This window comes from Balaenoptera borealis, assembly GCF_965194805.1.
Source record: "Balaenoptera borealis genome assembly, chromosome: 9".
In the NCBI taxonomy this organism is placed as follows: Eukaryota; Metazoa; Chordata; class Mammalia; order Artiodactyla; family Balaenopteridae; genus Balaenoptera; species Balaenoptera borealis.
Window position 1 is genome coordinate 2,761,410 of NC_138873.1, and position 24,496 is coordinate 2,785,905.

General features: G+C 53.0%; 1 protein-coding gene across 5 annotated transcripts in view; it reads left to right on the forward strand.

Annotated features, from left to right (window-relative positions):
• The window catches only part of RPS6KA2 (ribosomal protein S6 kinase A2), a gene marked incomplete at its 5' end in the record, with an annotated part of 372,896 nt that overhangs the window by 299,995 nt on the left and 48,405 nt on the right, over positions 1–24,496 (forward strand). For all 5 annotated transcript variants that reach the window (XM_082404538.1, XM_082404539.1, XM_082404540.1 and 2 more), the window contains 7 exons: positions 2,433–2,513; positions 4,782–4,861; positions 7,770–7,876; positions 11,725–11,762; positions 14,131–14,273; positions 18,349–18,419; positions 20,089–20,177. In XM_082404538.1, the coding sequence (XP_082260664.1) occupies positions 2,433–2,513; positions 4,782–4,861; positions 7,770–7,876; positions 11,725–11,762; positions 14,131–14,273; positions 18,349–18,419; positions 20,089–20,177 (609 nt within the window). The remainder of the gene's footprint in view (positions 1–2,432; positions 2,514–4,781; positions 4,862–7,769; positions 7,877–11,724; positions 11,763–14,130; positions 14,274–18,348; positions 18,420–20,088; positions 20,178–24,496) is intronic.

Genomic DNA, 24,496 nt, shown 5'->3' on the forward strand with positions numbered 1-24,496 from the left:
GCAGGTACCATCTTCACCCCAGGTTGCAGAGGAGGAAGCTGAGCAGGGAGCCACCCGTGCGCGGGGACAGACGGAGCCCGGGCGTGTGTGCTCCAGGCCGCGGGCCCCGGGCTCTCAGCCGCAGACGCACCAGGAAGGTGAGCGGCCAGGGCACCAAAGCAGAGGTGGACCCTGGGGAGCCTGAGCGCCTCAGTGTGAAAGAGGAACCGGCCGTGGAGCAAAACGCAGGAGACTGTCCTGGGGCCCAGGGACAGGAAGGGCTTCTGTTCTCTTTAATTGTGATCAAATGCACGTAATAGGATATCCATCGCTTTAACCATTTGTAAGTGGTGCTAGTAAATACATTTGCAATACTGTGTAACCGTCACCGCTGTCTATACCCCAGACTTTCTCATCATCCCAAGCAGAAGCTCTGTCCCCATTAAACAGTTCCCCACTTCCCTCCTCCAGCCCCTGGCACCTACCCTTCTACTTTCTGCCTCTATGAATTTGACTTCTCCAGGGACCTCATCTAAGTAGAATTATATGGCATTTGTCCTTTTATGTCTGGCTTACTTGGCTTGCTGTAGTGTTTTCAAGGTTTATCCCCGCTGTATAGTGTGGGTCAGAATTTTATTTTTTAGGGCTGAGTGATAGCCCATTGCGTGAACAGACTCCCTTTTGCTCATTCGGGCATCCATCAGTGGACCCTTGGGTTGCTCCCATCTTTTTGCTATTGTGAGTAATACTGCTGTGAATGTGGGTGTCCAGTATCTGTTGGAATTCCTGTTCTCAGTTCTTTGGGGAATGGAATTGCTGGGTCATATGGTATTTCTGTGTTTAACTTTGTGAGGAACTGCTAAACTGTTTTCTACAGTGGCTGCACCATTTTACATTCCCACCAACTTCTCCACATCCTCACCCACGCTTGTTATTTTCCATTTTTTGTGGTTTTTTTTTTTTTTATTATAGCCATCCTTGGGGAAGGACTTTTTAAATAAAACTTTAAAAGTACATATCATAAGACCAAAGTATGAACGACTTAAATACCTGGTCCATACGGTGGTATTCATCATACTTGTCACACTTAGGAATATTTGAGGAAAGTTTCTGCCTTCACTTACGCGGGGCCGTAGGACGTCACTCAGGCATTGCCCTGGGTGTACCAATTTGCTTGTGGAATCTTGGAGTCGTTCTTATTCTCAAGTGGTGATTTTGTTTTTTTTGTTTGTTTGTTTATTTTTTCCTCAAAACTAATCCCATCTGTATTCCCAGATGGCTAAACTTTAGGCAATGTCAGCCCTGAAAAGAATAATATTGTAATTGGTTATAACACACTCATTTTTTTAAAAAAATCCATAATCCATAGTTATCCTCAGGAAGAGGAAGAGAAGGGATTTTCCTCTTGATTTCTAGTCCCATCAGAAATGAGAACATTGCCATTTTGTAACCCTAAATGACTCAAGCATCCTTGATCCGGTATAAGCAAGGATCATATACGTGAGCTAACGGATGAAGGATTGTAAGGGAACCCACAGGTCATTCCATACCAAAATATCACCCCTCAGGTTATTTGTTACTTACAAGGGGATGTACACATCTTTACAGTGAGAGGCTGGTGACTTGCCACCTTGACCCAGCGGAATTCAGCATCACTGAGCAAGGGTAATGCGGCACCCCTCCCCCCATCTGCTGCACCTTGAGGCCTGCAACATCACCCGGGAGGTATTTTTGCCAAAAATGTTTAGCCTCAACCTTATAAAGCCTCCAGACCTAACCTCGGTTTATAAGAAATACAGGAGTTAGAGCAACCAGTAAAGAAATAATCAGACACACCTAGGAACAATCTACAAGGAAACTGACCTGGACTTAACCAAAAAGCCCACAAAAAGCACAGGGGAAAAAAAGATGCAGGACCATTGTATTCTAGAAGCAAAAAGAATAAGGAAATATAGCAACCAGATCTAACGTGTGAACCTTGACCGAATCTGAGGTTGGAAAAAATAACAGCTGTAAATGACATGGCAGGGCGGGCAGGATTGGAATATAGATCAGATATTAGATGATATTATGGAATGATGGTGAATGTTCTTCAGGGCAACAGTCGCATTAGGGTTGTGTAAGAGATTACCTTGTTCTTAGGGAATGCTGCATGTAAATGCACCTAGGCATCGAGTGTCACAGTGTCGACAATTTATTGTCAGATTTGTGGCTAAAATGTGTGTATGTGTGCGGAAAGAGAGGGAGATAGAGAGGGGGAGAGAAAATGTATCGAAATGTAAGCAGTTGTTGAATCTAGGTGGAGGACTTAGGGGTGGGCATTCAACCTACTCTTCCAACTTTTGTATATGTTTGAAAAAGTTTGTAACAAAAAGTTGGGGGAAATTATTTATATCTGATGTCTTGTGTTTCACGTCCTGCCTTTGAAAGCCTTCGGTTTTTCTGTCTTGCAGTTCGGGACCGAGTCAGATCGAAGATGGAGAGAGACATTTTGGCAGAAGTGAATCATCCTTTCATCGTAAAGCTTCATTACGGTAAAGGGAGTAAAAAAAAATTCCCTACTGTTGAGAGGACCTAGACCAACCCTCCCCCAAATCAGAGGAAATCGACATAGATTCCTGGTCTCAGCGTCCGGCCCTGTCTGGGGTGGGGCTTTCTCCCCCGGGTTCCTGAGCCTCGGATTCTTCTTCTCTGGGGGAGGAGATGCCCTGTTTTCATCTCGAAAAACCGAATCTGAGGGAGCGAGAGGTTCCCCTTAATTAAATTATCATCATGGAGAAAGTGGTTTTAAAAAAAGGTCTCGACCTAGACAGGGTGAATCTATGACATATTTTTTCGTTGTTTCAGAGTAAAGTGCCTGTGACCCCATAGTTTCTTTGAATCAGAATGGTAACAGCTCCTGCATTTTAAGTAAAGACTATATTTTAGGCATTTGAAAGACGGTAGCGCTTTGAGCCCTCAAAACTGCCTTTCAAGGTAGGCTATTGTTTCCATTTTTCAGAAGAGAAAACTGAGACGCAGAAGGAATAATTCTGATTTCTGAGGCCACATATCTGCGATGCCACGCAAGGCTTCTTCGTTTGCTTTCTGCCGTTTTATCTCCTCGGAGAAGCAATAAGTGATATCTTCAAATTAAAAATAATGAGATGGCAGCTCCAAAGTCACGGCAGGCTGCATTACAGCTTTGTGCCCTAATTGAGTAATTAATGTGGGCGAAGCGCTGGGCAGAACAAGGACAAATCCCGTACCTTGTTGGTACAGGGGCTCGGGGGCGGGCAGAGTTGCAGGAGACTGTCCGTGACTTTTACCCATGTCGGGAGTGAAGGCATGAACACAAGCAAAGGCAGGAGGACAGAGCTCTTTGCTCGTGAGCTTCTGATATTCCTAAGAAGACAGTTTAGAAAGTCCTGTTTGGAAAGCACGTGGCCTCTCCTTTCAGAAATAATAAGAGCCAACATGGATGTGACCTTGCGGGCAGCCGCGTGGTGACCGGATCCCTCGGGCCACGGGCAGGTGCCCTTAGATCCCAACGGTGGCGGCAGGCTGACCCCCCTCTATCACACGGCCGCCTCAGCGCTGCTGATTTGCTGGTGTCAGATCCGATCCAGGTGTCATTTCGGTTGGTTTCCCAGGTGTTTTTCTGAAGAAGTTGAGAACTGGGGTCTTACAGAGATTTTTAAAGGCATCCTTCACGTTACCTCTGTGATTGATCAAAAGATACTTGCCCTCCATCTGCCTGTCAAGCCCTAGGACAGAGCATTCATCCACGCTGCAGTTTACACAATTCTGACAGAGGGGTTTCTAGTTAGAGGCTTTATGTTTCTAAAACCCCAACATTTATAATGCTTCTGGCATTGACTTTTAGAAAATGAAAAGTTCGCAAGTGTGTGTGGGTGTCGGCACCCCTTCCAGCCATACTTCCTTTGTGTGTAAAACAGATGCCACATGCCAGACCAGCGGGAGCATTGAACTGACCATCCAGTAGCCACGGTGGTTAGTTTCTCTTGAGCCTCACGCGCATGCACAGTCCCCCCTTTTGACCAAGGCGTGCCCCTGCTAGTGGCGGGCGGGGGCTGAACCGTGAACTCCATGCCCATAACTGTGGCCCTCAGGGACCAAACTGAGAGCACGAGCGCCACTGCCACCAGGTACAGGTAGCTGGGCCGGCCCGTCCCCAGCGCAGCCGTAAAAGAAGGAACAGATGGTGGATATCCTTGAGCCCTGAGTTGTACCGAACACAATTCCATAGGAAGGGGAGGGGACTCGTCTCAAACGGTCGAGGCGATCGTCCTGCTCTCACCAGGCACCTTCCAGCAAAGCCAAGTCTCTAACAAGACACGGTTGTGCCCAAAGCCCCGTGTCAATAGTGGTGATGAGAGCAAGTGGAACCTACACATGCTTTTCTCCGTGTGTCTTTCAATCCCTTTGTGATTAAAAAAAGGCAGGAAGAAGGAGAGAAGGAGGGAAGGAAGAAGGAAGGAAGGAAGGAAGGAAGGAAAGAGGAAGGAGGCGGGGAAGGGGCGGGGAGAGGAGGAGAAATAACCTCCAGACCATGAATAAAAGTGAGAGAGACAGAACTCATCACCGTCGACTCCCTTCCCCAAGTCCTACCCTCACACCGCTGTGCGGTCTCCAGCCCGGCCCCAGTCCTGTTTCTGAAATGACCCAGGGTTACAGGCTACGCGGTATTGTTTGAGCCAACGAGAGATGGGCTTTTTGCACTCAGAGCCTGGACCCAGGGGAATGATGTCCACCACAGGGGACCGTGACGCCGAAATGCTCTCAACTCTCTCCTTCTGCAGCCTTCCAGACGGAGGGAAAACTCTATCTGATTCTGGACTTCCTGCGCGGAGGAGACCTCTTCACCAGGCTCTCCAAAGAGGTACACGGAGTGCAAGCTGTCAGTTTCTGCCTAGAATTCGAGGGGCAGGAGAGCACGGGGGGGGGTTGCGTGTACGTGCGTGTGTGTGTGGTGTGTGTGCAAGAGAATGTGTGAAAGTGCATGTACATGCACGCACGTGTGTGTGCAAGAGAATGTGTGAAAGTGCGTGTACATGCACACGTGTGTTCGAGAATGTGTGAAGGTGTGTGTACATGCACGCACATGTATGTGTGTGCAAGAGAATGTGTGAAAGTGTGTGTACATGCATGCACATGTATATGCGGTGGGTGGTGTGTGTATGTGTACGTATGTGTATGGTGTGTGGTGCGCACGCGTGCTTTCAAGATGTCTCACAAGTCACACAGAGAAAAAATCTGTTGTCCTTGAAAGATCTTAAGAAAACGGACTCTTCCCAAGAACCCCGTGGAGCTCTAGAACCTTCCTTGTGTAGAGCAGATGGAAACTTGATTTATGTTACGTACGGAAGACTTTATTTCACAACATTTCACTTTCCACCATAGGAAGATGCTATTAACACGCTGACCACACATCCTGGGAGGGGCGTCGGGAGCGTCTAATTAGGGCTTCACCCGTGAGCGCTCCGTGACCCCCAGGGCTTGTCCTTGACCCCCACTCCCTGACTTAGGAACTTTCCAGGATGTCTTGCAGCGCAGCGTGGAAGCTCTCTGGCCCCTGCTTCATGGGATGGAAAACCCAGCCTCCTGCTCGAGGCAGTGACGATGCCAGGCTTTTAATCCTGATGATTCTGTGCGGTCTCCTTTATACAGAAGAGAGTGTGACAAAGGTGACAGCATGTTGACACGATGCACAGAACAGGTTCCCGGCCCTTCTGACGCAACCTCACCCGGCACCGGGGTTCTTACTGGGCTGTAACAGGGGGTTCGGGCTGCCCTTCCCCTTTCCTCACCGCCCACTTTTACAGCAGGAGATCCTTCCATCCTGCGTGAAACTCCAAAGTGCAATCGATCAAGGTGGAGCGGCAGTGGGGTCCCCAAGACCTCGGGCTGCTCTCTCCCTCTGTTTCCTGACGGTCCCTCGGGCAATGGCACAATTGATGTATTGGACTCTTGGCGATACAGGTTGAAAGCACGGGCTGGAGGATTCAGATCCAAGTTCTCCAAAAGCCCTTTTTGGATCAGGTCTCTGGTCCCTCAACCTGCCTCACAGCTGAGCTCATGTTTCCAAAGATGGCGAATCATTTACCTCGGCCAGTTTCTCTTCTGATGCCTATTGATTTGCTCCTTTTCCCCCCACCCTCCCACCCCGGCCGAAGGAAGTCAGGCCACTGGGGGTTGGTCTGTCCAGCATCCAGTGTGACACACCCTGTTGTTGGGCTTCTTGACCAAAAAGGCAACACGCAAGGTACCCATAGGACCCTTTATTTCAGAGTAGAAGTGAAGTTGTCCAGCCTGGGCTCAACAGGGTCTCGGAGTTCACAGAAACACAGGAAATGAATGATACCCTAACCCTAACCCTATGTAAAAAAGTGTTTCCCTTCCATCCTCTTCGCCGAGTCCACTAGACAACATCCTTTTCTGTGTCAGTCTCCGTACTGACTGCCTTCAAGAACTCACATCCATGGGTGTTTCATTCCCATAGAGAAACCCTTTGTCATTTGCACTTGGAGGCCACACAGAGCTGTGCCCTAAGAGCGGCCAAGGAGAGTAATACGGCCGCCCCTGAGCGCTGAGCTGTGGACGTGCCTGTGTGGTTATGTACAGAGATGGAGAAAGCCGGGCCAAAGAGAATTCGACAGCCAGCAGGATTTCCCATGGGGAAATCCTTCTCACAGGAAGCCCACTGCATATGCTAACCAATTTAGAAAAGAAATACCCAACCAGGAAAGGTGCCGGTCGAGTGTGGAAGACAGAACAGGAGATTCCAGAGGCCAGAGGGGCAGCGAGGGTTGGTGGCACCCAAATGTCATCCAGGACTTGGGGTGCATGTCCTCCCCACTGGGAGGCATGCCTTTCGTGAAATGGATGTGCTCCACCTTCGTTAGCCTGATGTATTCACTGTTCAATTCCCCAAAGGCCCTTATTCCGATTCTGAGCGTCCCAGGCAACCTTCTGATTATGTATTGATTTTTCACGCATCTGCCTTCAGAGAGAATTCAGTCATGACATGGATTTCTAGTCTCTGTGGCATTCATTTCTCATGGTGCAGGTAAAGAATGGTTTCTGATACCATCTGGCTTGCTGGTAAGGTGACTACAAAATTACCTGCTGGTTCTCACAACCTCAGGGACAGGGAAACAGTAGGAGACAATGACCTTGAGGTCTGCTGGGCGCCATGGCCTCGTGTGTGTTTTAGCTAAACCAGGGTCCCTCTCCCACCAGCCTCTCCGGCAAGGGGCACCCACCGATGCTACACGGGTGGGTTGTATTTGGTAGGACTCGTCCCACTTTGGGGAGATGGCAGTTCCTAGTTTGCACAAACCCAAGGGGTGAAGAGGTGAACTTGAAGGGAGGAGGGATGAAATTTGAGACATATTTTCAGTAAATCCTTCAGGCCTGTTTATATCAGACCTTCACAGTGTGGCTTAGTTTTTTGTGTTAAAGTGTTACATCAGAAGCACGCATATTAAAACATAAACCCAGAAATACACTCCAGAGCTGCATGGTTTGTGGGGCAGGAAAGGTCGGGGGAGGGAACCTTGCCCGGGGCTCCGCGCACAAGGCCGAGTCGCTTTGTGGGGAGTGCCCCCTCCCCTTCACTGGTCCTAAAACTTTGCTGAGAACTCATGTTTCCATTGTAGGAGTCGTAACAGCCTTGTCTGGGGGCCGTGGTCTGTGGAGCGGAGCGGAGTCTTCGTGGGGCTGAGTGCCTCTGTCTTTAAAGCCAGCAGCCACAGAGCAGGCTGAAGTCTTGTTCTCTCTCCTGCCAGGTGATGTTCACGGAGGAGGATGTCAAGTTCTACCTGGCTGAACTGGCCTTGGCTTTAGACCACCTGCACAGTCTGGGGATCATCTACAGAGACCTGAAGCCAGAAAAGTGAGTGAGGACAAGGCAGGGCATGGCCCTCTTGCTGCCCACGTCGCCTTGTCCCTGTACTTAATTCCCCGGTGAGGCCATAGCCTGGGAACATCCCGGTGCTGGCACCCCACAGGCAGGGATTCCACCTGCCCGCCCCTGGAAAGGTGCCCAGACACAGGTGTGGCTTGTGCTGATTTGTGTGGGATGGTCCCAGCACATTCTCACCTGACCCTCATGACACCCCCAAGGGAGGCAGGGCTGGGCCTGCATCCCTGTGGTCCAGGGGAGGCTGGGCAGGTAGTGGAGGCTGGGCAGGTGGAGAGGCTGGGCAGGTAGAGGAGGCTGGGCAGGTAGTGGAGGCTGGGCAGGTAGTGGAGGCTGGGCAGGTAGAGGAGGCTGGGCAGGTAGTGGAGGCTGGGCAGGTGGAGAGGGCTGGGCAGGTAGGGGAGGCTGGGCAGGTGGGGAGGCTGGGCAGGTGGGGAGGCTGGGCAGGTAGTGGAGGCTGGGCAGGTAGTGGTGGCTGGGCAGGTAGGGGAGGCTGGGCAGGTGGGGAGGCTGGGCAGGTAGTGGAGGCTGGGCAGGTAGTGGAGGCTGGGCAGGTAGAGGAGGCTGGGCAGGTGGGGAGGCTGGGCAGGTAGTGGAGACTGGGCAGGTAGAGGAGGCTGGGCAGGTGGGGAGGCTGGGCAGGTAGAGGAGGCTGGGCAGGTAGTGGAGGCTGGGCAGGTGGGGAGGCTGGGCAGGTAGTGGAGGCTGGGCAGGTAGTAGAGGCTGGGCAGGTAGTGGAGGCTGGGCAGGTAGAGGAGGCTGGGCAGGTAGTGGAGACTGGGCAGGTAGAGGAGGCTGGGCAGGTGGGGAGGCTGGGCAGGTAGTGGAGGCTGGGCAGGTAGTGGAGGCTGGGCAGGTAGAGGAGGCTGGGCAGGTAGTGGAGGCTGGGCAGGTAGTGGAGACTGGGCAGGTAGAGGAGGCTGGGCAGGTGGGGAGGCTGGGCAGGTAGTGGAGGCTGGGCAGGTGGGGAGGCTGGGCAGGTAGGGAGGGCTGGGCAGGTAGGGGAGGCTGGGCAGGTAGTGGTGGCTGGGCAGGTAGAGGAGGCTGGGCAGGTAGTGGAGGCTGGGCAGGTGGGGAGGCTGGGCAGGTAGTGGAGGCTGGGCAGGTAGTGGAGACTGGGCAGGTAGAGGAGGCTGGGCAGGTGGGGAGGCTGGGCAGGTAGAGGAGGCTGGGCAGGTGGGGAGGCTGGGCAGGTGGGCAGACCACCATTCCTCCTCCCACACCCCCTGCCCTCCCTCCTTAGGTGGGACCCATCCTGCACTGGGAACGTCTCACATGCCACCTCCTCGCTAGTTTGTGTCTTCTGTGCCAGTCTCTTCCCCACCTCCACCTCCGGGTTTGGAAAGCCCTTTCAGCTGTCTCGACAGGCCCATTTCTAGGTGACGAGTCAGATGAGCCTTTCTGAGTTTTTCTAAAAGACAGTGGCACCAGATTCCCAGCCCAAATTCCAATAAGATTTGTGTATCTTTGGCAATGATCATCTGTAATATTATTTCTAGGATATTTTGCTAATCCAGTCTAAATCTTTTTTTAAAACTCCCTCCAAATAATAATGTTCTTATTTCAGGTTTTTTCCTGCTATTTTCTGTGTAGAGCTGGCACAAACTAGGAGGGATCCACTTGAAAAGGAAGGATCTAGAGGATGCTATTTTAAGTTCATTTGGTTGACCTGACAGTGGTCCCTGCAGCGAAGTTGATGATTTTCTCCCTCTGGCCTGTGACGTGGTTGATAACGGCCCCCTGTCCCCCCATAGACTGAGGTCCGTGCCTGCCCCTGGATATGTGGGGCCTGGTGGGACCCCAAGGCTTGGAGCACAAGGCAGCCCAGGCCCTGAGGGCACAGGAGGTAGAGCCCAGCCCTTGTTCCTGGTCCCTTACGTCTTCACCTGCAGGGAACCGAGAAAAATGCAAACTCCGCTCTGAGACGTGGCAGTCGTTTAAGGGAAACTCCTGGGTTTGCCTGGAGACCAGGAATGTGGCGTATGTCCCTGATGCAAAGCGTATTTGCCTGTGACCAGAGGGAAGTGCTCCCCACGCACGGCTTCAGCTTAACCACCAGCTGGGTAGAGCATCACTGGCTGCACGCGTAAATGATGTTTAAATAACCATGAAAGGCCCTCTCCTGAGTATCCCCATAAGAGCCACGTCCTGCAAACTCAGCATCGCCTTCAGAAAACAGGCGCTGAGGCCACTGTCACAGCCAGCGCGGCTGACCTGCTCACCTCTGCTGTGAGCTCTGCCCCATGAAGGCAGCACCCCGATTCTCCCTCCAGTTAAAGGTCAAAGGGATCTTTACAGTTAAAAATGGTAATGCGTAATTGCAGGATTGAAGAAAAAGGATTTTGTTGTCCATTCGAATTAGTAGGGAATTAATCTTGAAAGTTGCTCACTTCTGGGCAAAGAGTAAGTATAACTGAAAAGCAAAGATAAGAACATTTGCTTCTTTCATTATAAATTGTCATGTTAATTGTACACTGTAACTTTTTCCTTCCCATTTCCATAAAATAGTAGGTATGATTTTTATTCCCATGGCAGATTTTTTAAAATTGTGGTAAGATAAACATGACATAAAATGTAGCACCTTGACCATTTTCAAGTGCACAGTTCAGTCGTGTTAAGAGCGTTCACACCGTTGTGCAACCGTCTCCACCATCCATCTCCCAGACTTTCTTCATCCTGCAAAATTGACACCCCTGTCCCCATGAAACACTCACTCCCCACCCCCTCCCCCAGCCCCTGGCACCCTCCCTTCTATTTTCTGTCTCTGGATCTGGCTGCTCTAGGGACCGCATGTAAGTGGGATCACACGGTATTTGTCCTTTTGTGTCTGGCTTATTGCACTCGGCGTGGTGTCCTAGAGGTCCATCCATGTGGTAGCCTGTGTCAGAACTTCCTTCCCTTCCCAGATGTGTTTAAGGTACCACATATCAATCCTCACAGCCCACGTCCTGGTCTCTTTAGATCCGGGCTGGTGCCTCCCAGGAGCTGGTGGAACAGAGTTTAATTACAGCAAAGAAAGAAACAGGGCAAGCCAGGAGCCCCGGGGACCCGTGGGCTGATGGGCTGGAGAAGGGCCTCGTGGAAGGCTCGCCTGCGTCCACCCCCTCAGACTTTCCCTCCGCCCTCCCGTGGGCGTGAGCCTCGCCGTACTCCAGAGGGCTGGGAGGAACAGGACCAGTGATCCCCGAGGGGCATCCAGACGTCAGACGCCGGCACGCCGAGAGCTTGGCCCAGGGCACCAGGCAGGGACCCTGTGGGACCGGCTCCCACACCATGGCTCCCGGGGGCTGAGGCCTGAGGTGTCACAGACTGCCCCGGAGGTTGCGGTGGTCCCGAGGGCCAGGCGGGACTCATGGAGGGCTCTGGCCAGAAGAGCGGGCTCTCGCCGTCGAGGGCCCGCCTGGGTTCAGGAAGTCCCCTCTGAGCAGCTCTGTGTCTGCACAGGCCAGGGCACTCGTGGACCCTCTCAGGCCCGTTCACGCAGGACAGACAGCCTGGGGGTCCCCAGACCTTCCCCTGGGCTTGAGAGGGTCTCACACCTGCAGTTCCCAGTGTGAGCCTGCTGAGCCAGGCACAAGAACATGGGGGTGCCCTTTGCACCCCACACACCGCGGATGTGCCTACGCTTCTGGCCCAGCAGAAGCTGCTGACCAGGGAAGCAGCGGTCTGAAGGCCATGTCTGTGAACAGCAGGTGACCTGCCGCCCCCCAGCCAGCGTGGAGACTGCTGCCCAAGGGCCTGGGCGGCTCCCCTGGGGCCTCCGTGCCCTTCCGTGTGTCTCGTCTCTTTTAAAGCATCTGTTTTCCCCCCCTTTCTTTCAGCATCCTCCTGGACGAAGAGGGACACATTAAGATCACAGGTGTGTAAAATCCACCCGCCACCGACCACAGACTTCACCCCGGCGGCCCTGGTACCTGGGGGCCGACTCAGACTAAAGCCCTCTCTCTCATCACACCAGCGTGTGCAGACAGGGCTGCCTTCCCCGTGGCCGTGGCTTAGTTCTGTTGGTGTGTGTCTTCCCGCGGGTGCTCACGCTTCCCAGGTCGGCCCTCCTTCCTTCTCTCCCTCTGACTTAAGACCCTTCTAGCGCCTTTCCTGCTGACTCTCAGCGTCACTGGATGTTTTGTTCAAGAATCTCATCTTAGCATGTCTGCGGGGCCGATCTCCCCACTGAAACCTCGAACCCCTCCCACTGCCATCGGTTCAGCCGGAACGAGCGCCGCCCCCCTTGCTCCGTGACCCCCGCTCGTGCTAGTTTCCTCTTGCCGTGTCACAGTTACCAGCCTCGGTGGCTCAAAAGGGCATCAGCTGATCATCTTACAGCTCTGGTGGCCGGAAGTCCAAAACAGGTCTCACGGGGCTGAGATCAAAAGGGGTGCACTTCTTTGTGGAGGCTCCCGGGGAGGATGGTCCTGTCGCCTCTCCGGCCGCCCACTTCCCTGGGCTCACGGCCCCGTGCTCCTCCTTCAGAGCCAGGGGGCAGCCCCCCAGTCTCTCTCTGACTCTGGCCTCTGCCCCCCCAAGTCCACGTAAGGACCTTGTGCTTCATCCTGCCGCCCCAAGATAACCTCCCCTCTTGAGATACAGCAGGGTCCCCTCTGCCAGGTAAGGTGACCTATTCACAGGTTCCAGGGTTGGGGTGTGGACGTCTCTGGGGGCCATTCCGCTGGCGCCCCACTGGCCGGGTCCTGGCCTGGTCTCCACTCACACCCGCGCCCCGTGTCCACCAGCGGGCTGCCCCTGCGTGAATGCTCCCCCCCCCCACCTCCAGTGGCAGCGTCTCTGCTTAGGCGGGGCACCTGCTCTACCCCTGTTCTGTCTTCAGAGCCCCCTGTCCTCTGCTCCTCAGCCCCACGCCGTCTGGTCTCCCCGCTGCTTGTTCCCTTCTCTGGGCTGGTTCTCCCCGCTCTTGATGGACCCCCAGTCCCAGCAGAGTGCACAGAGCAATTGACAGTTACTGCTCGTTAATGTCAAACAGTCAGACCTCTTAAATTTCTCATGAATTATGCACAAGAGCATGGCACTCATCTGACAGACCCTTTAGACGGCGACCTCCTGGCAGGGGCTGCACAGGTCCGAGGGCGTCCGCAGCGTCTGCCCCCCAAACTGAGTCCAGTTTGACCTGCTGGGGCCTTCTGTGCCTTCCCACGTGTAGAACAGCAGAAGAAATTAACCCTTAACTAGCTGAGAAAGTAAACCTGACTTCTACAACTGGTTAAGGCAGTTCAAAAGTGCCAGCGTGGCATTTCATGGAGATTGAAGGTTCTGCTAGTACTTGACCAGTTTTCTCTGCTGAGTGAGGAACTGCACGTGTGTCACATAAATCTCACGTGTACAGAGGTAGCTGGAGTAAATATGAGCTACCACGTTAAATTTATGTGTCATATTATAGACTTTTGGCTTTCTCTGTTTTAGTCATTGTGGTCTCTGTTATTTATTAGTGACCCCAAGTCAGTCGTTTGTAATGGTTTGTCATCTTGGCCAGGCATAAGTTACAAACAAGCCCCGAGACTCTGACGTGCAGAGTGAGTTGCTTCGGCAGTGGGGGAGCAGACCATGTGGGTGCTGGAGACTCCCACTTAGCCGTGAGCTCACTTGGTCCTCACGTGGCCCCGGGAAGAAGGGATGTCCACCTTAAACTCACAGACAGTGAACCTGGAGGGCTCTATAATCTTAGAACCAGCGTGTTCACTGTGTCCTTCACCCACTGGGTGCAGTAACACGAGCATCGGAGGACGGCAGCCTTGGCTGAAGGTTTCGTGGGCAAGGTCCAGGGGAGGATACCCCATGGCAAATGCTCTGAAGCCCCGTCCAACTTGTCTGTCTCCCCCTTCGTGCCTCACCAAGTGGGGACCTCCTTCCCGAGTGGCCTCCTGCTCGTAACCCCTTTCCCGCCCTTTCTTTCAGAACAAACAACCTCTTCCTGCCCTTCCATCAGGGTAGCCCCGCAGGCGTCTCCACTGGGGCCGCTGACGTCCAGGGTGTCCTGCTAAAAACAGGCTCCCGGGGAATTGGTGTCGGGCGTTAGGGATGCAGTTTCTGGGTGCCCTCAGGAGCACTCCTGAATGCGTGGGTCCCTATAGAAGCTGACCGGGAGGTGTCGGGTTTGGCTCGGCTTCTGCAGGCAGCTCGGCCCCAAGAGGACAGCGGCGGGAGGTGGGCCGGCCGGGCAGCCAGGGGTCCACGTGCCGCCCGGGACTGAGCGCTGTGTGCTGTTTCTCTTTTAGACTTCGGACTGAGTAAGGAGGCCATCGACCACGACAAGAGAGCCTATTCCTTCTGCGGGACGATTGAGTACATGGCGCCCGAGGTGGTGAACCGGCGGGGCCACACGCAGAGCGCCGACTGGTGGTCCTTCGGCGTGCTCATGGTATGGCGTGCTCGTGGTGTGGCGTGCTCGGGATATGATGTGCTCGTGGTAATGTGTGCTCGTGGCTTGACGTGCATGCGGTGTGGCATCTGCGGTCCCCAAGGTGCCCCCGTGGCTGTCCCCTGAGCGCCCGCCCATCCCTGGGGTTCAGAGATCCAGGAGTGACCCGAGGAAAACAATGCCCGTTGTGTGACTCAGGACAAGGGGGGCCACCGATTCCTGACCCTAGCATGTCCTGGCAGCCTCCTCTCTGTCCCCCCCCAGACTCCCACCATCAGGAAACAGAGCTGGGATTCAAGTAAGGATGCAAATGTGTTAAGAGTCAAACCTTTACACTTAATGCTCTTACGGGTTTAACATGAGGATTTTAAGGGATGCAGCTACCTCCAGATTAAAGGTATTTTTCTTATTTCAAACACAGAATCCCTCCACTTAGTCATCAAAATCACCATGAACCAAAATACACGTGGAGTGAAGCATTTTTACATTTACATCTAGAAACTTGGATTTTCTTTGGGTCATGTGCTCGCAGACAGAGCGTGCAGCAAACACCGTCTAGCCAGGGTGTTCTGTAGTCACAACAGAAGCGGAGTTGGCTGCCGTCCTCCGGCCTCACGCGGTCCTTCCTCTCCTCCCTTCCCCCTCCCCCCACCCATCCCCCACAGCCGGGCCCTGTGCTGGCAGCCCCTCCAGGCCCACCGTGCCCTCAGCGTGGACCAGACTTCCGAGGCTGTGAGTCTGACATTGACTGGATGGGAGTAGCATCGTGGCATTCCCGGCTTGTCAGCCCCCTCCTTGTGCATTTCACAAACGAGGAAACCGAGGCGACGGGAGTTTCTGTAGATCCGTCGCTCGGCCAGCACTGGCATAGCCTCCTTCCCACACACATGCCTCTCGCCCTGGCCCCGGGGCCTCTGGACTGTGTCCTGGTCATGGTGCAGGGCATCAGCTGGGTGCCCCTAGGCTGGTACCCAGGAGGCCACACTCGGTCTCTCGGTTCTGGTCCCCGGCCCCGCGGGCTCGGAAGTGCTGGCTGTGTCGGATTTGTCGGCACGGACGGCTGACCCCTGTCTGTGGGGGGCAGACACGTCAAACCAGCTCGGAAGGCAGTTCCCACGGCTCCAGCCGGGATGCCGGCTCACGGGTGTACAGTAGGTGACGTCACACCACGCGGGGCGGCGCCCCCGTCTCCAGGGTCAGTGCCCCCGTCTCCAGGGTCAGTGCGTTCTCCCCCCGTCAGCCACCTACGAGGGAAGTCAGACTGTAATGAGAAACCTGCTCCCAAAACAGAATCACAACAAATTAAGCACATTAATACAGGCAAGTGATGGGCCCAAGCTCGCGACCTGACAAGGGCTCCGTGAGCGTCAGCTGCCAGGGCGCTGGTGACGCCTGCTGTGTTCGTGGTCATGCAGACCTTGAATGGCCTCTGCCGGGATGCAGTCCGTCTCCACGCCAGAAGCCACGGGGACGGCCCGCTCTGCTTACCTTCCCACTGACCGTCCCTTTAGATACGTTGGTGAGACCGTCAGGGTAGCCTCTTCCTCTGCAGGGTAACTGCGTGCTCGGCTCTGCCCCTGTCCACGTGGGTGCTTCCTCGTTACCCTGTCTGGAGGGTGCGTAGTGGGGGGCGGGCTTGGGGGCCTCGGCACCCTCGCTGTGGATTTTACCGGAAGTTTGATGTTGTCTTCCTGACACCGGATTCCAGGTCCGAGGTTACAGCTCTGCATCTTCGGGAGTGATTCCAGTTCTTAAGCCCGCATCCGCCTGAGGAGCACGTTCCTCTGGAGGGTGGGGTGGGTTCCCGGAGGGGGACCACAGGCTTCATCCTGTCCCTGGATCCCAGGGGTACTCGCGAAGCCCTTAAAGATGTAGGCTGGGGGCTTCCCTGGTGGCGCAGTGGTTGAGAATCTGCCTGCCAATGCAGGGGACACGGGTTCGAGCCCTGGTCTGGGAAGATCCCACATGCCGCGGAGCAACTAGGCCCGTGAGCCACAATTACTGAGCCTGCGCATCTGGAGCCTGTGCTCCGCAATAAGAGAGGCCGCGACAGTGAGAGGCCCGCGCACCGCGATGAAGCGTGGCCCCCGCTCGCCGCAACTAGAGAAAGCCCTTGCACGGAAACGAAGACCCAACACAACCATAAATAAATAAACGAATAAACAAATAAATAAATAAATAAAAAATAGCTTTAAAAAAAAAAAAGATGTAGGCTGGGCTCACGAGTGACCATACAGCGGTTCTCCAGGGAACCCTTGCCCAATGCTCTGAAGTCACAGAATGCCACCTCTGTCTCTATGGAACTGATATTTAAAAGAGCAGGAGGCCGGCCTGAGCCTGGAGAGAAGGACTGTCTTACCGGCCAGCACAGCAGAGAAAACTGCAACTAAAACCGCGCACACATCAAAGCCACCTGGAGTTAGTTTTTTGAGGTTTCTGGGGGAGAGGGGAGTGGGAATATGCCATCCCCCTCATTTGTGTCTAGATATATTAATAAAATCTATCCCATAAATATAAAATACGCCTTACATACTTTTTCTGTCAAAATCATTGCATGTTAAGGAAATAAATGGAGAGGCTGAAAGGGAAAAAAAGGGACAGTGAGGACATAAAAAGAAAGATGGAAAGAAAAACAGCTGAGAGAGAAGAGAAGCCAAAGGTAGCGAAGGAGGAGGGACAAGAAAGGGAGGAGGGGCTTCCCTGGTGGCACAGTGGTTGAGAATCCGCCTGCCAATGCAGGGGACACGGGTTCGAGCCCTGGTCTGGGAAGATCCCGCATGCGGCGGAGCAACTGGGCCCGTGAGCCACAACTACTGAGCCTGCGCGTCTGGAGCCTGTGCTCCGCAACAAGAGAGGCCGCGATAGTGAGAGGCCCGCGCACCGCGATGAAGAGTGGCCCCCGCTTGCCACAACTAGAGAAAGCCCTCGCACAGAAGCGAAGACCCAACACAGCCAAAAATAAATAAATAAATAAATAAATGTATACAAAGTTGTTAAAAAAAAAAAAAAAAAAAGAAAGGGAGGAGGAAGGTGATCCGTTCTGAGCTGGTGCCCCCAGTCAGGCTTCTCCCCACCTGTTTCCTCCACGTCTTCCCCAGGCGCCCCACGCTCACTTCTGGAACCTCTTCTGGTTCCCCAGCTGTCAGTGGCTGGTGCTTCGCCGCGTCGCTCTTACGGACCCTCTCATCTTGTGTTGTGAACACCCGTCTCTGTGAGGGTCTCCCGGGCACGGGGCGTGACCTTCACGTGTCCCCAGCGCAGGTGGCGGTGCCCGTGCCCAGGAAGGTCTGTGCCCCGAGGGTCCACAGGCAGTGAGAGCAGAGCGGGCCTGGGCTCCCCGGGCCGCTGACTCTCCTGCCCCCATGAGACGGGAAATGCCCCTGGACTTCGGAGAAGGTGACCGGAGAGGTTGGCCCCTCGCCTCTTCCAGGAGAGGCCCGGCCTCTGCTGTCTGCCACGGTCCACACGCCAGGAACGGTGCCGCCACCTTGCTCTCGGGCACAGGACATTCCTCCCTGAATTACTCACTCCTTTGACGGACTCGCCCCCTCCACATTCGGGGTCTCGCAACAGCTGGGGGGGGGGATCACGGCGGCCCGAAGGAGGGGTCGTCACGGGGATGGGTCTGCAGGGCACTCAGGCCCGAAGAGCTGCCTCCCATTCGACCTGGACCCGGAGCTCTCTCTCCCCAGCCCTGCCCTCCCCTCCTCGCTCAGCCCCTCCACGGCAACCTCCAGAGAAGGGCGGGTCCTCAGTCGGCCCCGTGGAAGGTGTGTGGCCAGGGGCTGCAGGTCCCCATCCCCATCTCCATGGCACCGAGCACCTTCTCACGGCCGTAGAGCTGAAGCGTTTACTATGTCCGTCATCCATCCGTCTCCCCACTGAATGCCAAGGTCCACAGTGCAGTTCTGTTCGCTGATGTACATACACCAAGCATGTAGGCCAGCGCCTGCACTTAATTGACCAGGATTTTGAGTGGGCACATGAACTTGGGCTGCATTTTGCCTGTCTGGGTCTCGCCGCTGTGAAGTTCGCTTGTTCTGAACTCTTGCTGCTGTTCTGTGTTGGTCTGCAGTTCGAGATGCTCACGGGGTCGCTGCCGTTCCAGGGGAAGGACAGGAAGGAGACCATGGCCCTCATCCTCAAGTGAGTAAAACACCCACCTTGGGATCCACCCCAATACGTGTTAGCAGCTTCTGGTATCAAGAGCTTCGGTCTTCGAAACCGGGACTGTTCAGTAGGCACGAACGGTAATGAGCATTCTTGGCATTTTCATGTCAGTGGGTGAAGCCCGTGGCATCTCTGAGTGATTCTGATGAGATCTCCTACCAAAGATAAAGTTTTCCATCAGTCAAAGTCGTCTAAGTTGTCCAACGGCAAGGTCTTTAGACGTGATGGTTGGTGACCTTCAAAACTGCAGGTTCGGGGGCAGAGGGCTGCAGGGGCTCCTGAGAGAGCCTTCCCTTCTCTGCCTGTTGACCCGTTCATGCACGTGCCTGAGCTCCCCCGCCTGACATCAGCAGGAATCATGCGGCCCAAGTCGCTGAGTACGAACATAATTTTCCCCTAATTCTCATGAAGAATCTTTTAACACAGAAATGGGTTTTGCTCTTAGAACCCTAGAAAGAAGTCTAAACCCAGAGCCAGTCTTGCTGTAATAGCTTTTTAAAAACAAACAAAACAAAAAACAAACAAAAATCATTTTATTTTTTTGGCCGTGCTGTGCAGCATGGGGGATTTTAGTTCCCTGAGCAGGGATCGAACCCATGGCTTCAGCGGAAGGGCAGAGCCCTAACCGGTGGACCGCCAGGGAGGTCCCGTGCTGTAACACCTTCATCAGAGCAGGCTTCCTCTGAGCGAGGGTGTCAGAGGGCAAGCTCCGGGAGAGAGAAGCTGACGGAGGGCGGACGGGGTGGGGAAGTGGCCCTGGAATCCGGCAGGCTCCAAATGACTGTCTCCCTGCTCAGTGAGAGGGTGGGCCCACTGCACCTGCAGGAGAAACCACGAAGGTGCTTGGCCTCTCGACCAGCTCTCTCAAACTCTGCTTGCAGGTGGACACGCAACGTTTATAGAACCAGGAGGCACCTGCAAAGCTTACGGTTTTGTAGATACGTCGTTATGTAAATAGAAGGAGAGCAGTTCGTGGGAGACACCCCGTAGAGGATGTAAGCGGTGTTTCCCTGCGTCACGTGACCTTGCACTGTGGGTGACATGCGTAGCGACAGTCTACTATGTGGGTTTTTTTTTTTTTTTTTGATGGCCTCTGTTCCTTTTAATTTTAAGAGGGAACAAGACCTTTTTTTCTAAAGCTAGAATAATTCCCTCCAGCAAATCCCAGGTGTGAACTTGTAACCTGTCGTTGGGAGTCACAGCATTTCTGAAGGGGCAGCAGCAAACTGTGGACACGTGGTTCCCAAAGCGAGGTCCTGCAAGGCCCTCCTTTCCCAGATGTTGCCGCAGACCACACCAGAGGCAGAGGAGAGAATCCAGCTGTCTCCTCAAGCCAAGAGGAGAGTCCTAAAATGTCAACCATGCTGGCATCTCTCCAAAGCCTTTTTTGTTGTCGTCTTGGAAACCATAGTTAATTTCCATTTAAAATGTTCTGTACGTTCGTGGGATCATTCTTGTTTATTTTTAGCGGCCTTGTTATTTTTAGTGAATCATTATATAGCTGTTGTAAACAGCTGCTCTGGGTCACATGGGTGTGATTGGATTTGTCTGTGAATGCTGACTGCAGAACCGCAGAGCACTGAAGAAAACTCTGCTCCCTTTGGGGCTCATCCTTCTTACCCGAAAATACGACTGTGCTTTTCAGAGCCAAGCTGGGCATGCCGCAGTTCCTCAGTGTGGAGGCTCAGAGTCTTCTGAGAGCCCTCTTCAAACGGAACCCCTGCAACCGGCTGGGTAAGACTCCCTGAGGCCCCTGGGCCCGCCCCGGGCCGCCCACCTGCTCACACTCAGCTCTGGTCTGGCCCCGCATTTCACCACGTTCTCTGACAGCAAAAGGCCCTGCCGCAGGGGTGGAAGTTCTATCACGTGTTATCCGAGCTCTGAGGATTTCAAAAACACACGGTCGCTGCCCAAGTATTGTTAGCTAACAGTCACCGTTTTTACACAAAATGGTGGCATTTACTTTAGAATTCCGTAAACTAAAGACAGAACCCTGGAAAAGCCACCCCCTCTAATTTGTCTTTGAATGTTACAGAGAGATCATAATGGTTTGCCCAATTCTGATCTGGATGATGAATTAATTGATTACTTTTCGTTAATGTCTCCATCAGTTCAAGAGAGACACTGAAATAATCTCTTCTAGTCTAAGGCCAACTTGTCGTTCAGCTCAGCAGATCTTAACCCGATTTAGAACACACCTGCCTCAGAATCCGGTTTGCAGAGCTGTGAGACATCAAAGTGCATGTAAACATCTTTGCACATCATTTCTGCTCCTGTCTGAACCCCTGCACCTGCCTGGTCTAGAGCCCCACCCCCATCTGGTATCATCAATCTTTTAATGTTTGATCCCAACAATTACTTTGGGTTAATTACCCCTTTATTTTGATTCTGTGACTCCTTCCTGGTGCTCTACCCCCATCCAGTGTAGACACAGGCTCTCCGTACAGCACTGAGAGGCCAGGGAGCTGGGGAAGGCAGGTACACAGCCTCTCACATTCCTCTGCCGATTGGTTCTTGCACAAACCAGGTAAATAAGTCATTTCTCTTCCTGAGCCTCTGGTTCCTCTCGGGATGACAGTGATACACATGGAATTCTGCACTAATAAAATTATTATCTCATTCAAATCCTCACAATACTTCAAAGTAGATAAAAGGAGAAATGTTAGATTCACTTATGAAAAGAGGTATATCCCTAAGAATTGCTTTTAGCTGCAAAGTACAGAACTCTTAAATAATTTAACCCAGCTAATTTAATGTTTCAAACTGCAGGTTATTATTCTCACATTACAAGCCGTGTAGCAGTAGAGCGTTGTAAGCATTGGCTGGGCAGCTGAACTATTGCTCTCAAAAGCCCAGATCGGTCTGTCTTCTTAGTTTACCATCCTTAGTATATTGCCTTTTCATCCTCACACATGGTGCCTTGTGATCACAAAATGGCTGCTGCAGCTCCAGGCATCACATTCATGTTGAAGGGAGCACAATGTGACTCCTGACCAGAGCCTCCCAGCTCTGTGGGCACAGGGTCCCATGTGTACCCCCCACGCCCCTGGGCCCCCGGGGCCCCCCTCACCTCATGATGCATCCTAGGAAACCGGCCCCATCATAGCTCATCTTCTGGTCCCTGTGGTTGACGGACTGTGCAGGTCTGGGGCACCACGTCCCTCTGGTGTTTCAGAAATGCCTGCTTTTTAGGCAACTGGGGGAATACTGGGGCTCCGTACTGATGGTCTCAGGGTGACCATCCACCTTTGGGAGGTAACTAATTAAAAACAGTCCCCCCCAGTTTGACTGTTCTGTGATGGGAGTGATGGAGAATGGCTTGGTGTTTCGTGTAAAATAGGATGTGGGGGGTCTCTCGCCCTCCCCCCTCCTTTTCTCTCCAAGTCTCAACCCTCACCCTCCCTCGAACTATCTTTAGCTCACAACTTGATTCTTTTTTACTTTAATTTGAGCTGAGGATATAATTCTTCTCCCTTCGCCTGTAGAGAACTCCCTGAAATTTCACTGTAACTGGATTTAATGAACTGTGTGAAAATCTCAACTTGTTTTCATTTTATATGGAATTTTCTTTCTGTGGAAACATTGGACAAAAAGTATCAAGATTTAGAAAAACACAAGAAAGATAATACATAAAATCACAGTCTTGAGGAATAAAATGGTGTATTTATCAGACCCAAACATGAGGTGAGGGTTTCAATTTTTACCTAAAGACCTCCCTGTGTCATAAAGCGGCTAGCCAGAGCAATTTTTTTCTTGCTTTCCATAATTACTATACTTTTTAACCAGTGAGAGCCTGTACAGTTCTTTGTGATATCTTATCCCCCTCCTGTCTTTTCCAATTGTGGTAAAATACACGTAGCAAAAAGTTTACCGTCTTCACCACTTCTTAAGGGCACAGTTCAGTAGTCAAGTACATTCGCAGTGTTGGGCAGCCGTCAACACACCACGCATCCACAGAACTCTTCTCATCTTGCAGAACTGAAGCTCTGTCCCCACGAAACAAGAAACCCCCGTTCGCACTCCCCCAGCCCCTGGCACCCACCCTTCTGCTTTCTGTCTCTGTGTTTTGACTCCCCTTGGGGCCTCATGTCGGTGGAAGCATACAGAATTTGGTTTTTTGTGTCTGGCTTATTTCACTTAGCATAATGTCCACAAGATTTATCCGTATTGTAGCATATGTCAGAATTTCCCTAATTTTTAAGTTGAAAAATATTCCGTGGAATGGGTGTACCACACTGTGCTTATCCATCCTCCATCCGTGGACATTTGGGTTGACCCACCTTTTGGCTGTTGTAAATAACGCTGCTATGAACATGGGTGTGCAAATAGCTCTTCAAGACCCTGAGTTCCAGACGTGGGAATTCCTGGATCCTATGGTAATTCTATTCCTAATTTATTGAGGAGCCACCTGACTATTTTCCACAGTGGCCGTGCCCTCTTCCTAAGGGTAGAAGCGTTCTGGACCATTTTAGCCTCTCCATCCGGCATGGCGGCCCACGTGTGGAACCATCCACTGTGGTGAGGTGTGAGGACAGAGGAACCCTCGGCAGGGGTGCTCTTGCCCTGACCTTTCCATGCATCAGTTGAAAATGTCTGTCAAAGTAAAGCACATACTCTTCATCCAAGTAACTCCACTTCTGGGATGTTTCCTAGGACGTAGTCTCACAAGTACCCAGAGACCTACGGGATGTTGTTAGTGCAGGAAGGAGGGGAAGAAAGGAGCCCGCGTCTCCGCCACCGACGGACGGTTCAGGGAAACGGGGTCCATCTACCCGGGAGGTGAGGCAGGTCTGCACCACTGGCTCAGGGTTGCGTCTCAGCCAGAAAAGAAGAGTTAAGGAAAAATAGCAGATATCCAGAATGATCCTATTTGCTTTTTTAGAAGAGAGGGAGGGACGTGAGCAAAGAAAACTTCTGGAAACACACACAGGTAGCTGTTAGCAGCGAGTGTGGAGGGCCGGGTGGGGAGGTGAGCTTTTCCTTTCACCCCAGACACATCAATAGTTTGATTATTTAATCAATAACACACACTCGTTTTATGATTAAAAGCCTAGTTTTTCTAAAATTTGGTTTTGAGAGAAACACGGGATATTCAGAGACTTCTGTGTGGTGCAGGAACCCATTCTCTGCCTCGGAGCTGCCCAGACGGGCAGATGGCAAGAGTGTGGACCCGTCGGGGGCTTGGGGCCTGGCCTGCCTTCCTCTCGGCAGATACTAAGGGCCCTTTAATTAGGAAGGAGCGGGACGATGTATATGTGACCCAGAAACGCACACACCTTCACGGGTTCCCTGATGCTTTCCAGGCTCTGGCGCTGGGGAAACAGTGGAGCAAAACTGTGGCCCTCGTTCTCATGGGGCCTCTAGGATGGTAAAAGATGGGGCACACAAACGCCCCTCGGCTGCCGTGAGAAAGAGTGGGGGGAGACAGACCTCAAGGGACAGGAGCCGGGGGGCCTGCTGGAACGTGGAGGGGGCACAGACGTGAGCCGGGGAGGGAGCTAGCGAGGAGCCCTGAGTGGCAGCAGCAAGCAGAGGGGCGGGGATCCAGTCCCACCCAGCAGCTACTTGCTGGGCGACCTTAAGCAGATTGCTGCCCCTCTCTGTGCCTGGTGTCCCGCCCTGTGAACCGAGGGTGAAGCAGAACCTCTTCAGAGGGTTGTTAGGAAGACGTAAAGAGCTGGACCAGTGCCTGACACGTAGGAAACACTCTAGTGTGTTTGACAAATAAATGCATAAGAAAGCAGAGATAGGACTTCCCTGGTGGCGCAGTGGTTAAGAATCCGCCTGCCAATGCAGGGGACACGGGTTCGAGCCCTGGTCCAGGAAGATCCCACATGCCGCGGAGCAACTAGGCCCGTGAGCCACAACTACTGAGCCCACGTGCCACAACTACTGAAGCCCACGCACCGCAATGAAGTGTGGCCCCCGCTCACCGCAACTAGAGAAAGCCCACAAGCAGCAATGAAGACCCAACGCAGCCAAAAAGTTAATTAATTAATTAAAAAAAAAAAGAGCAGAGATAATCGTAGTGCACAGACCTGTGGGGTGGGGGA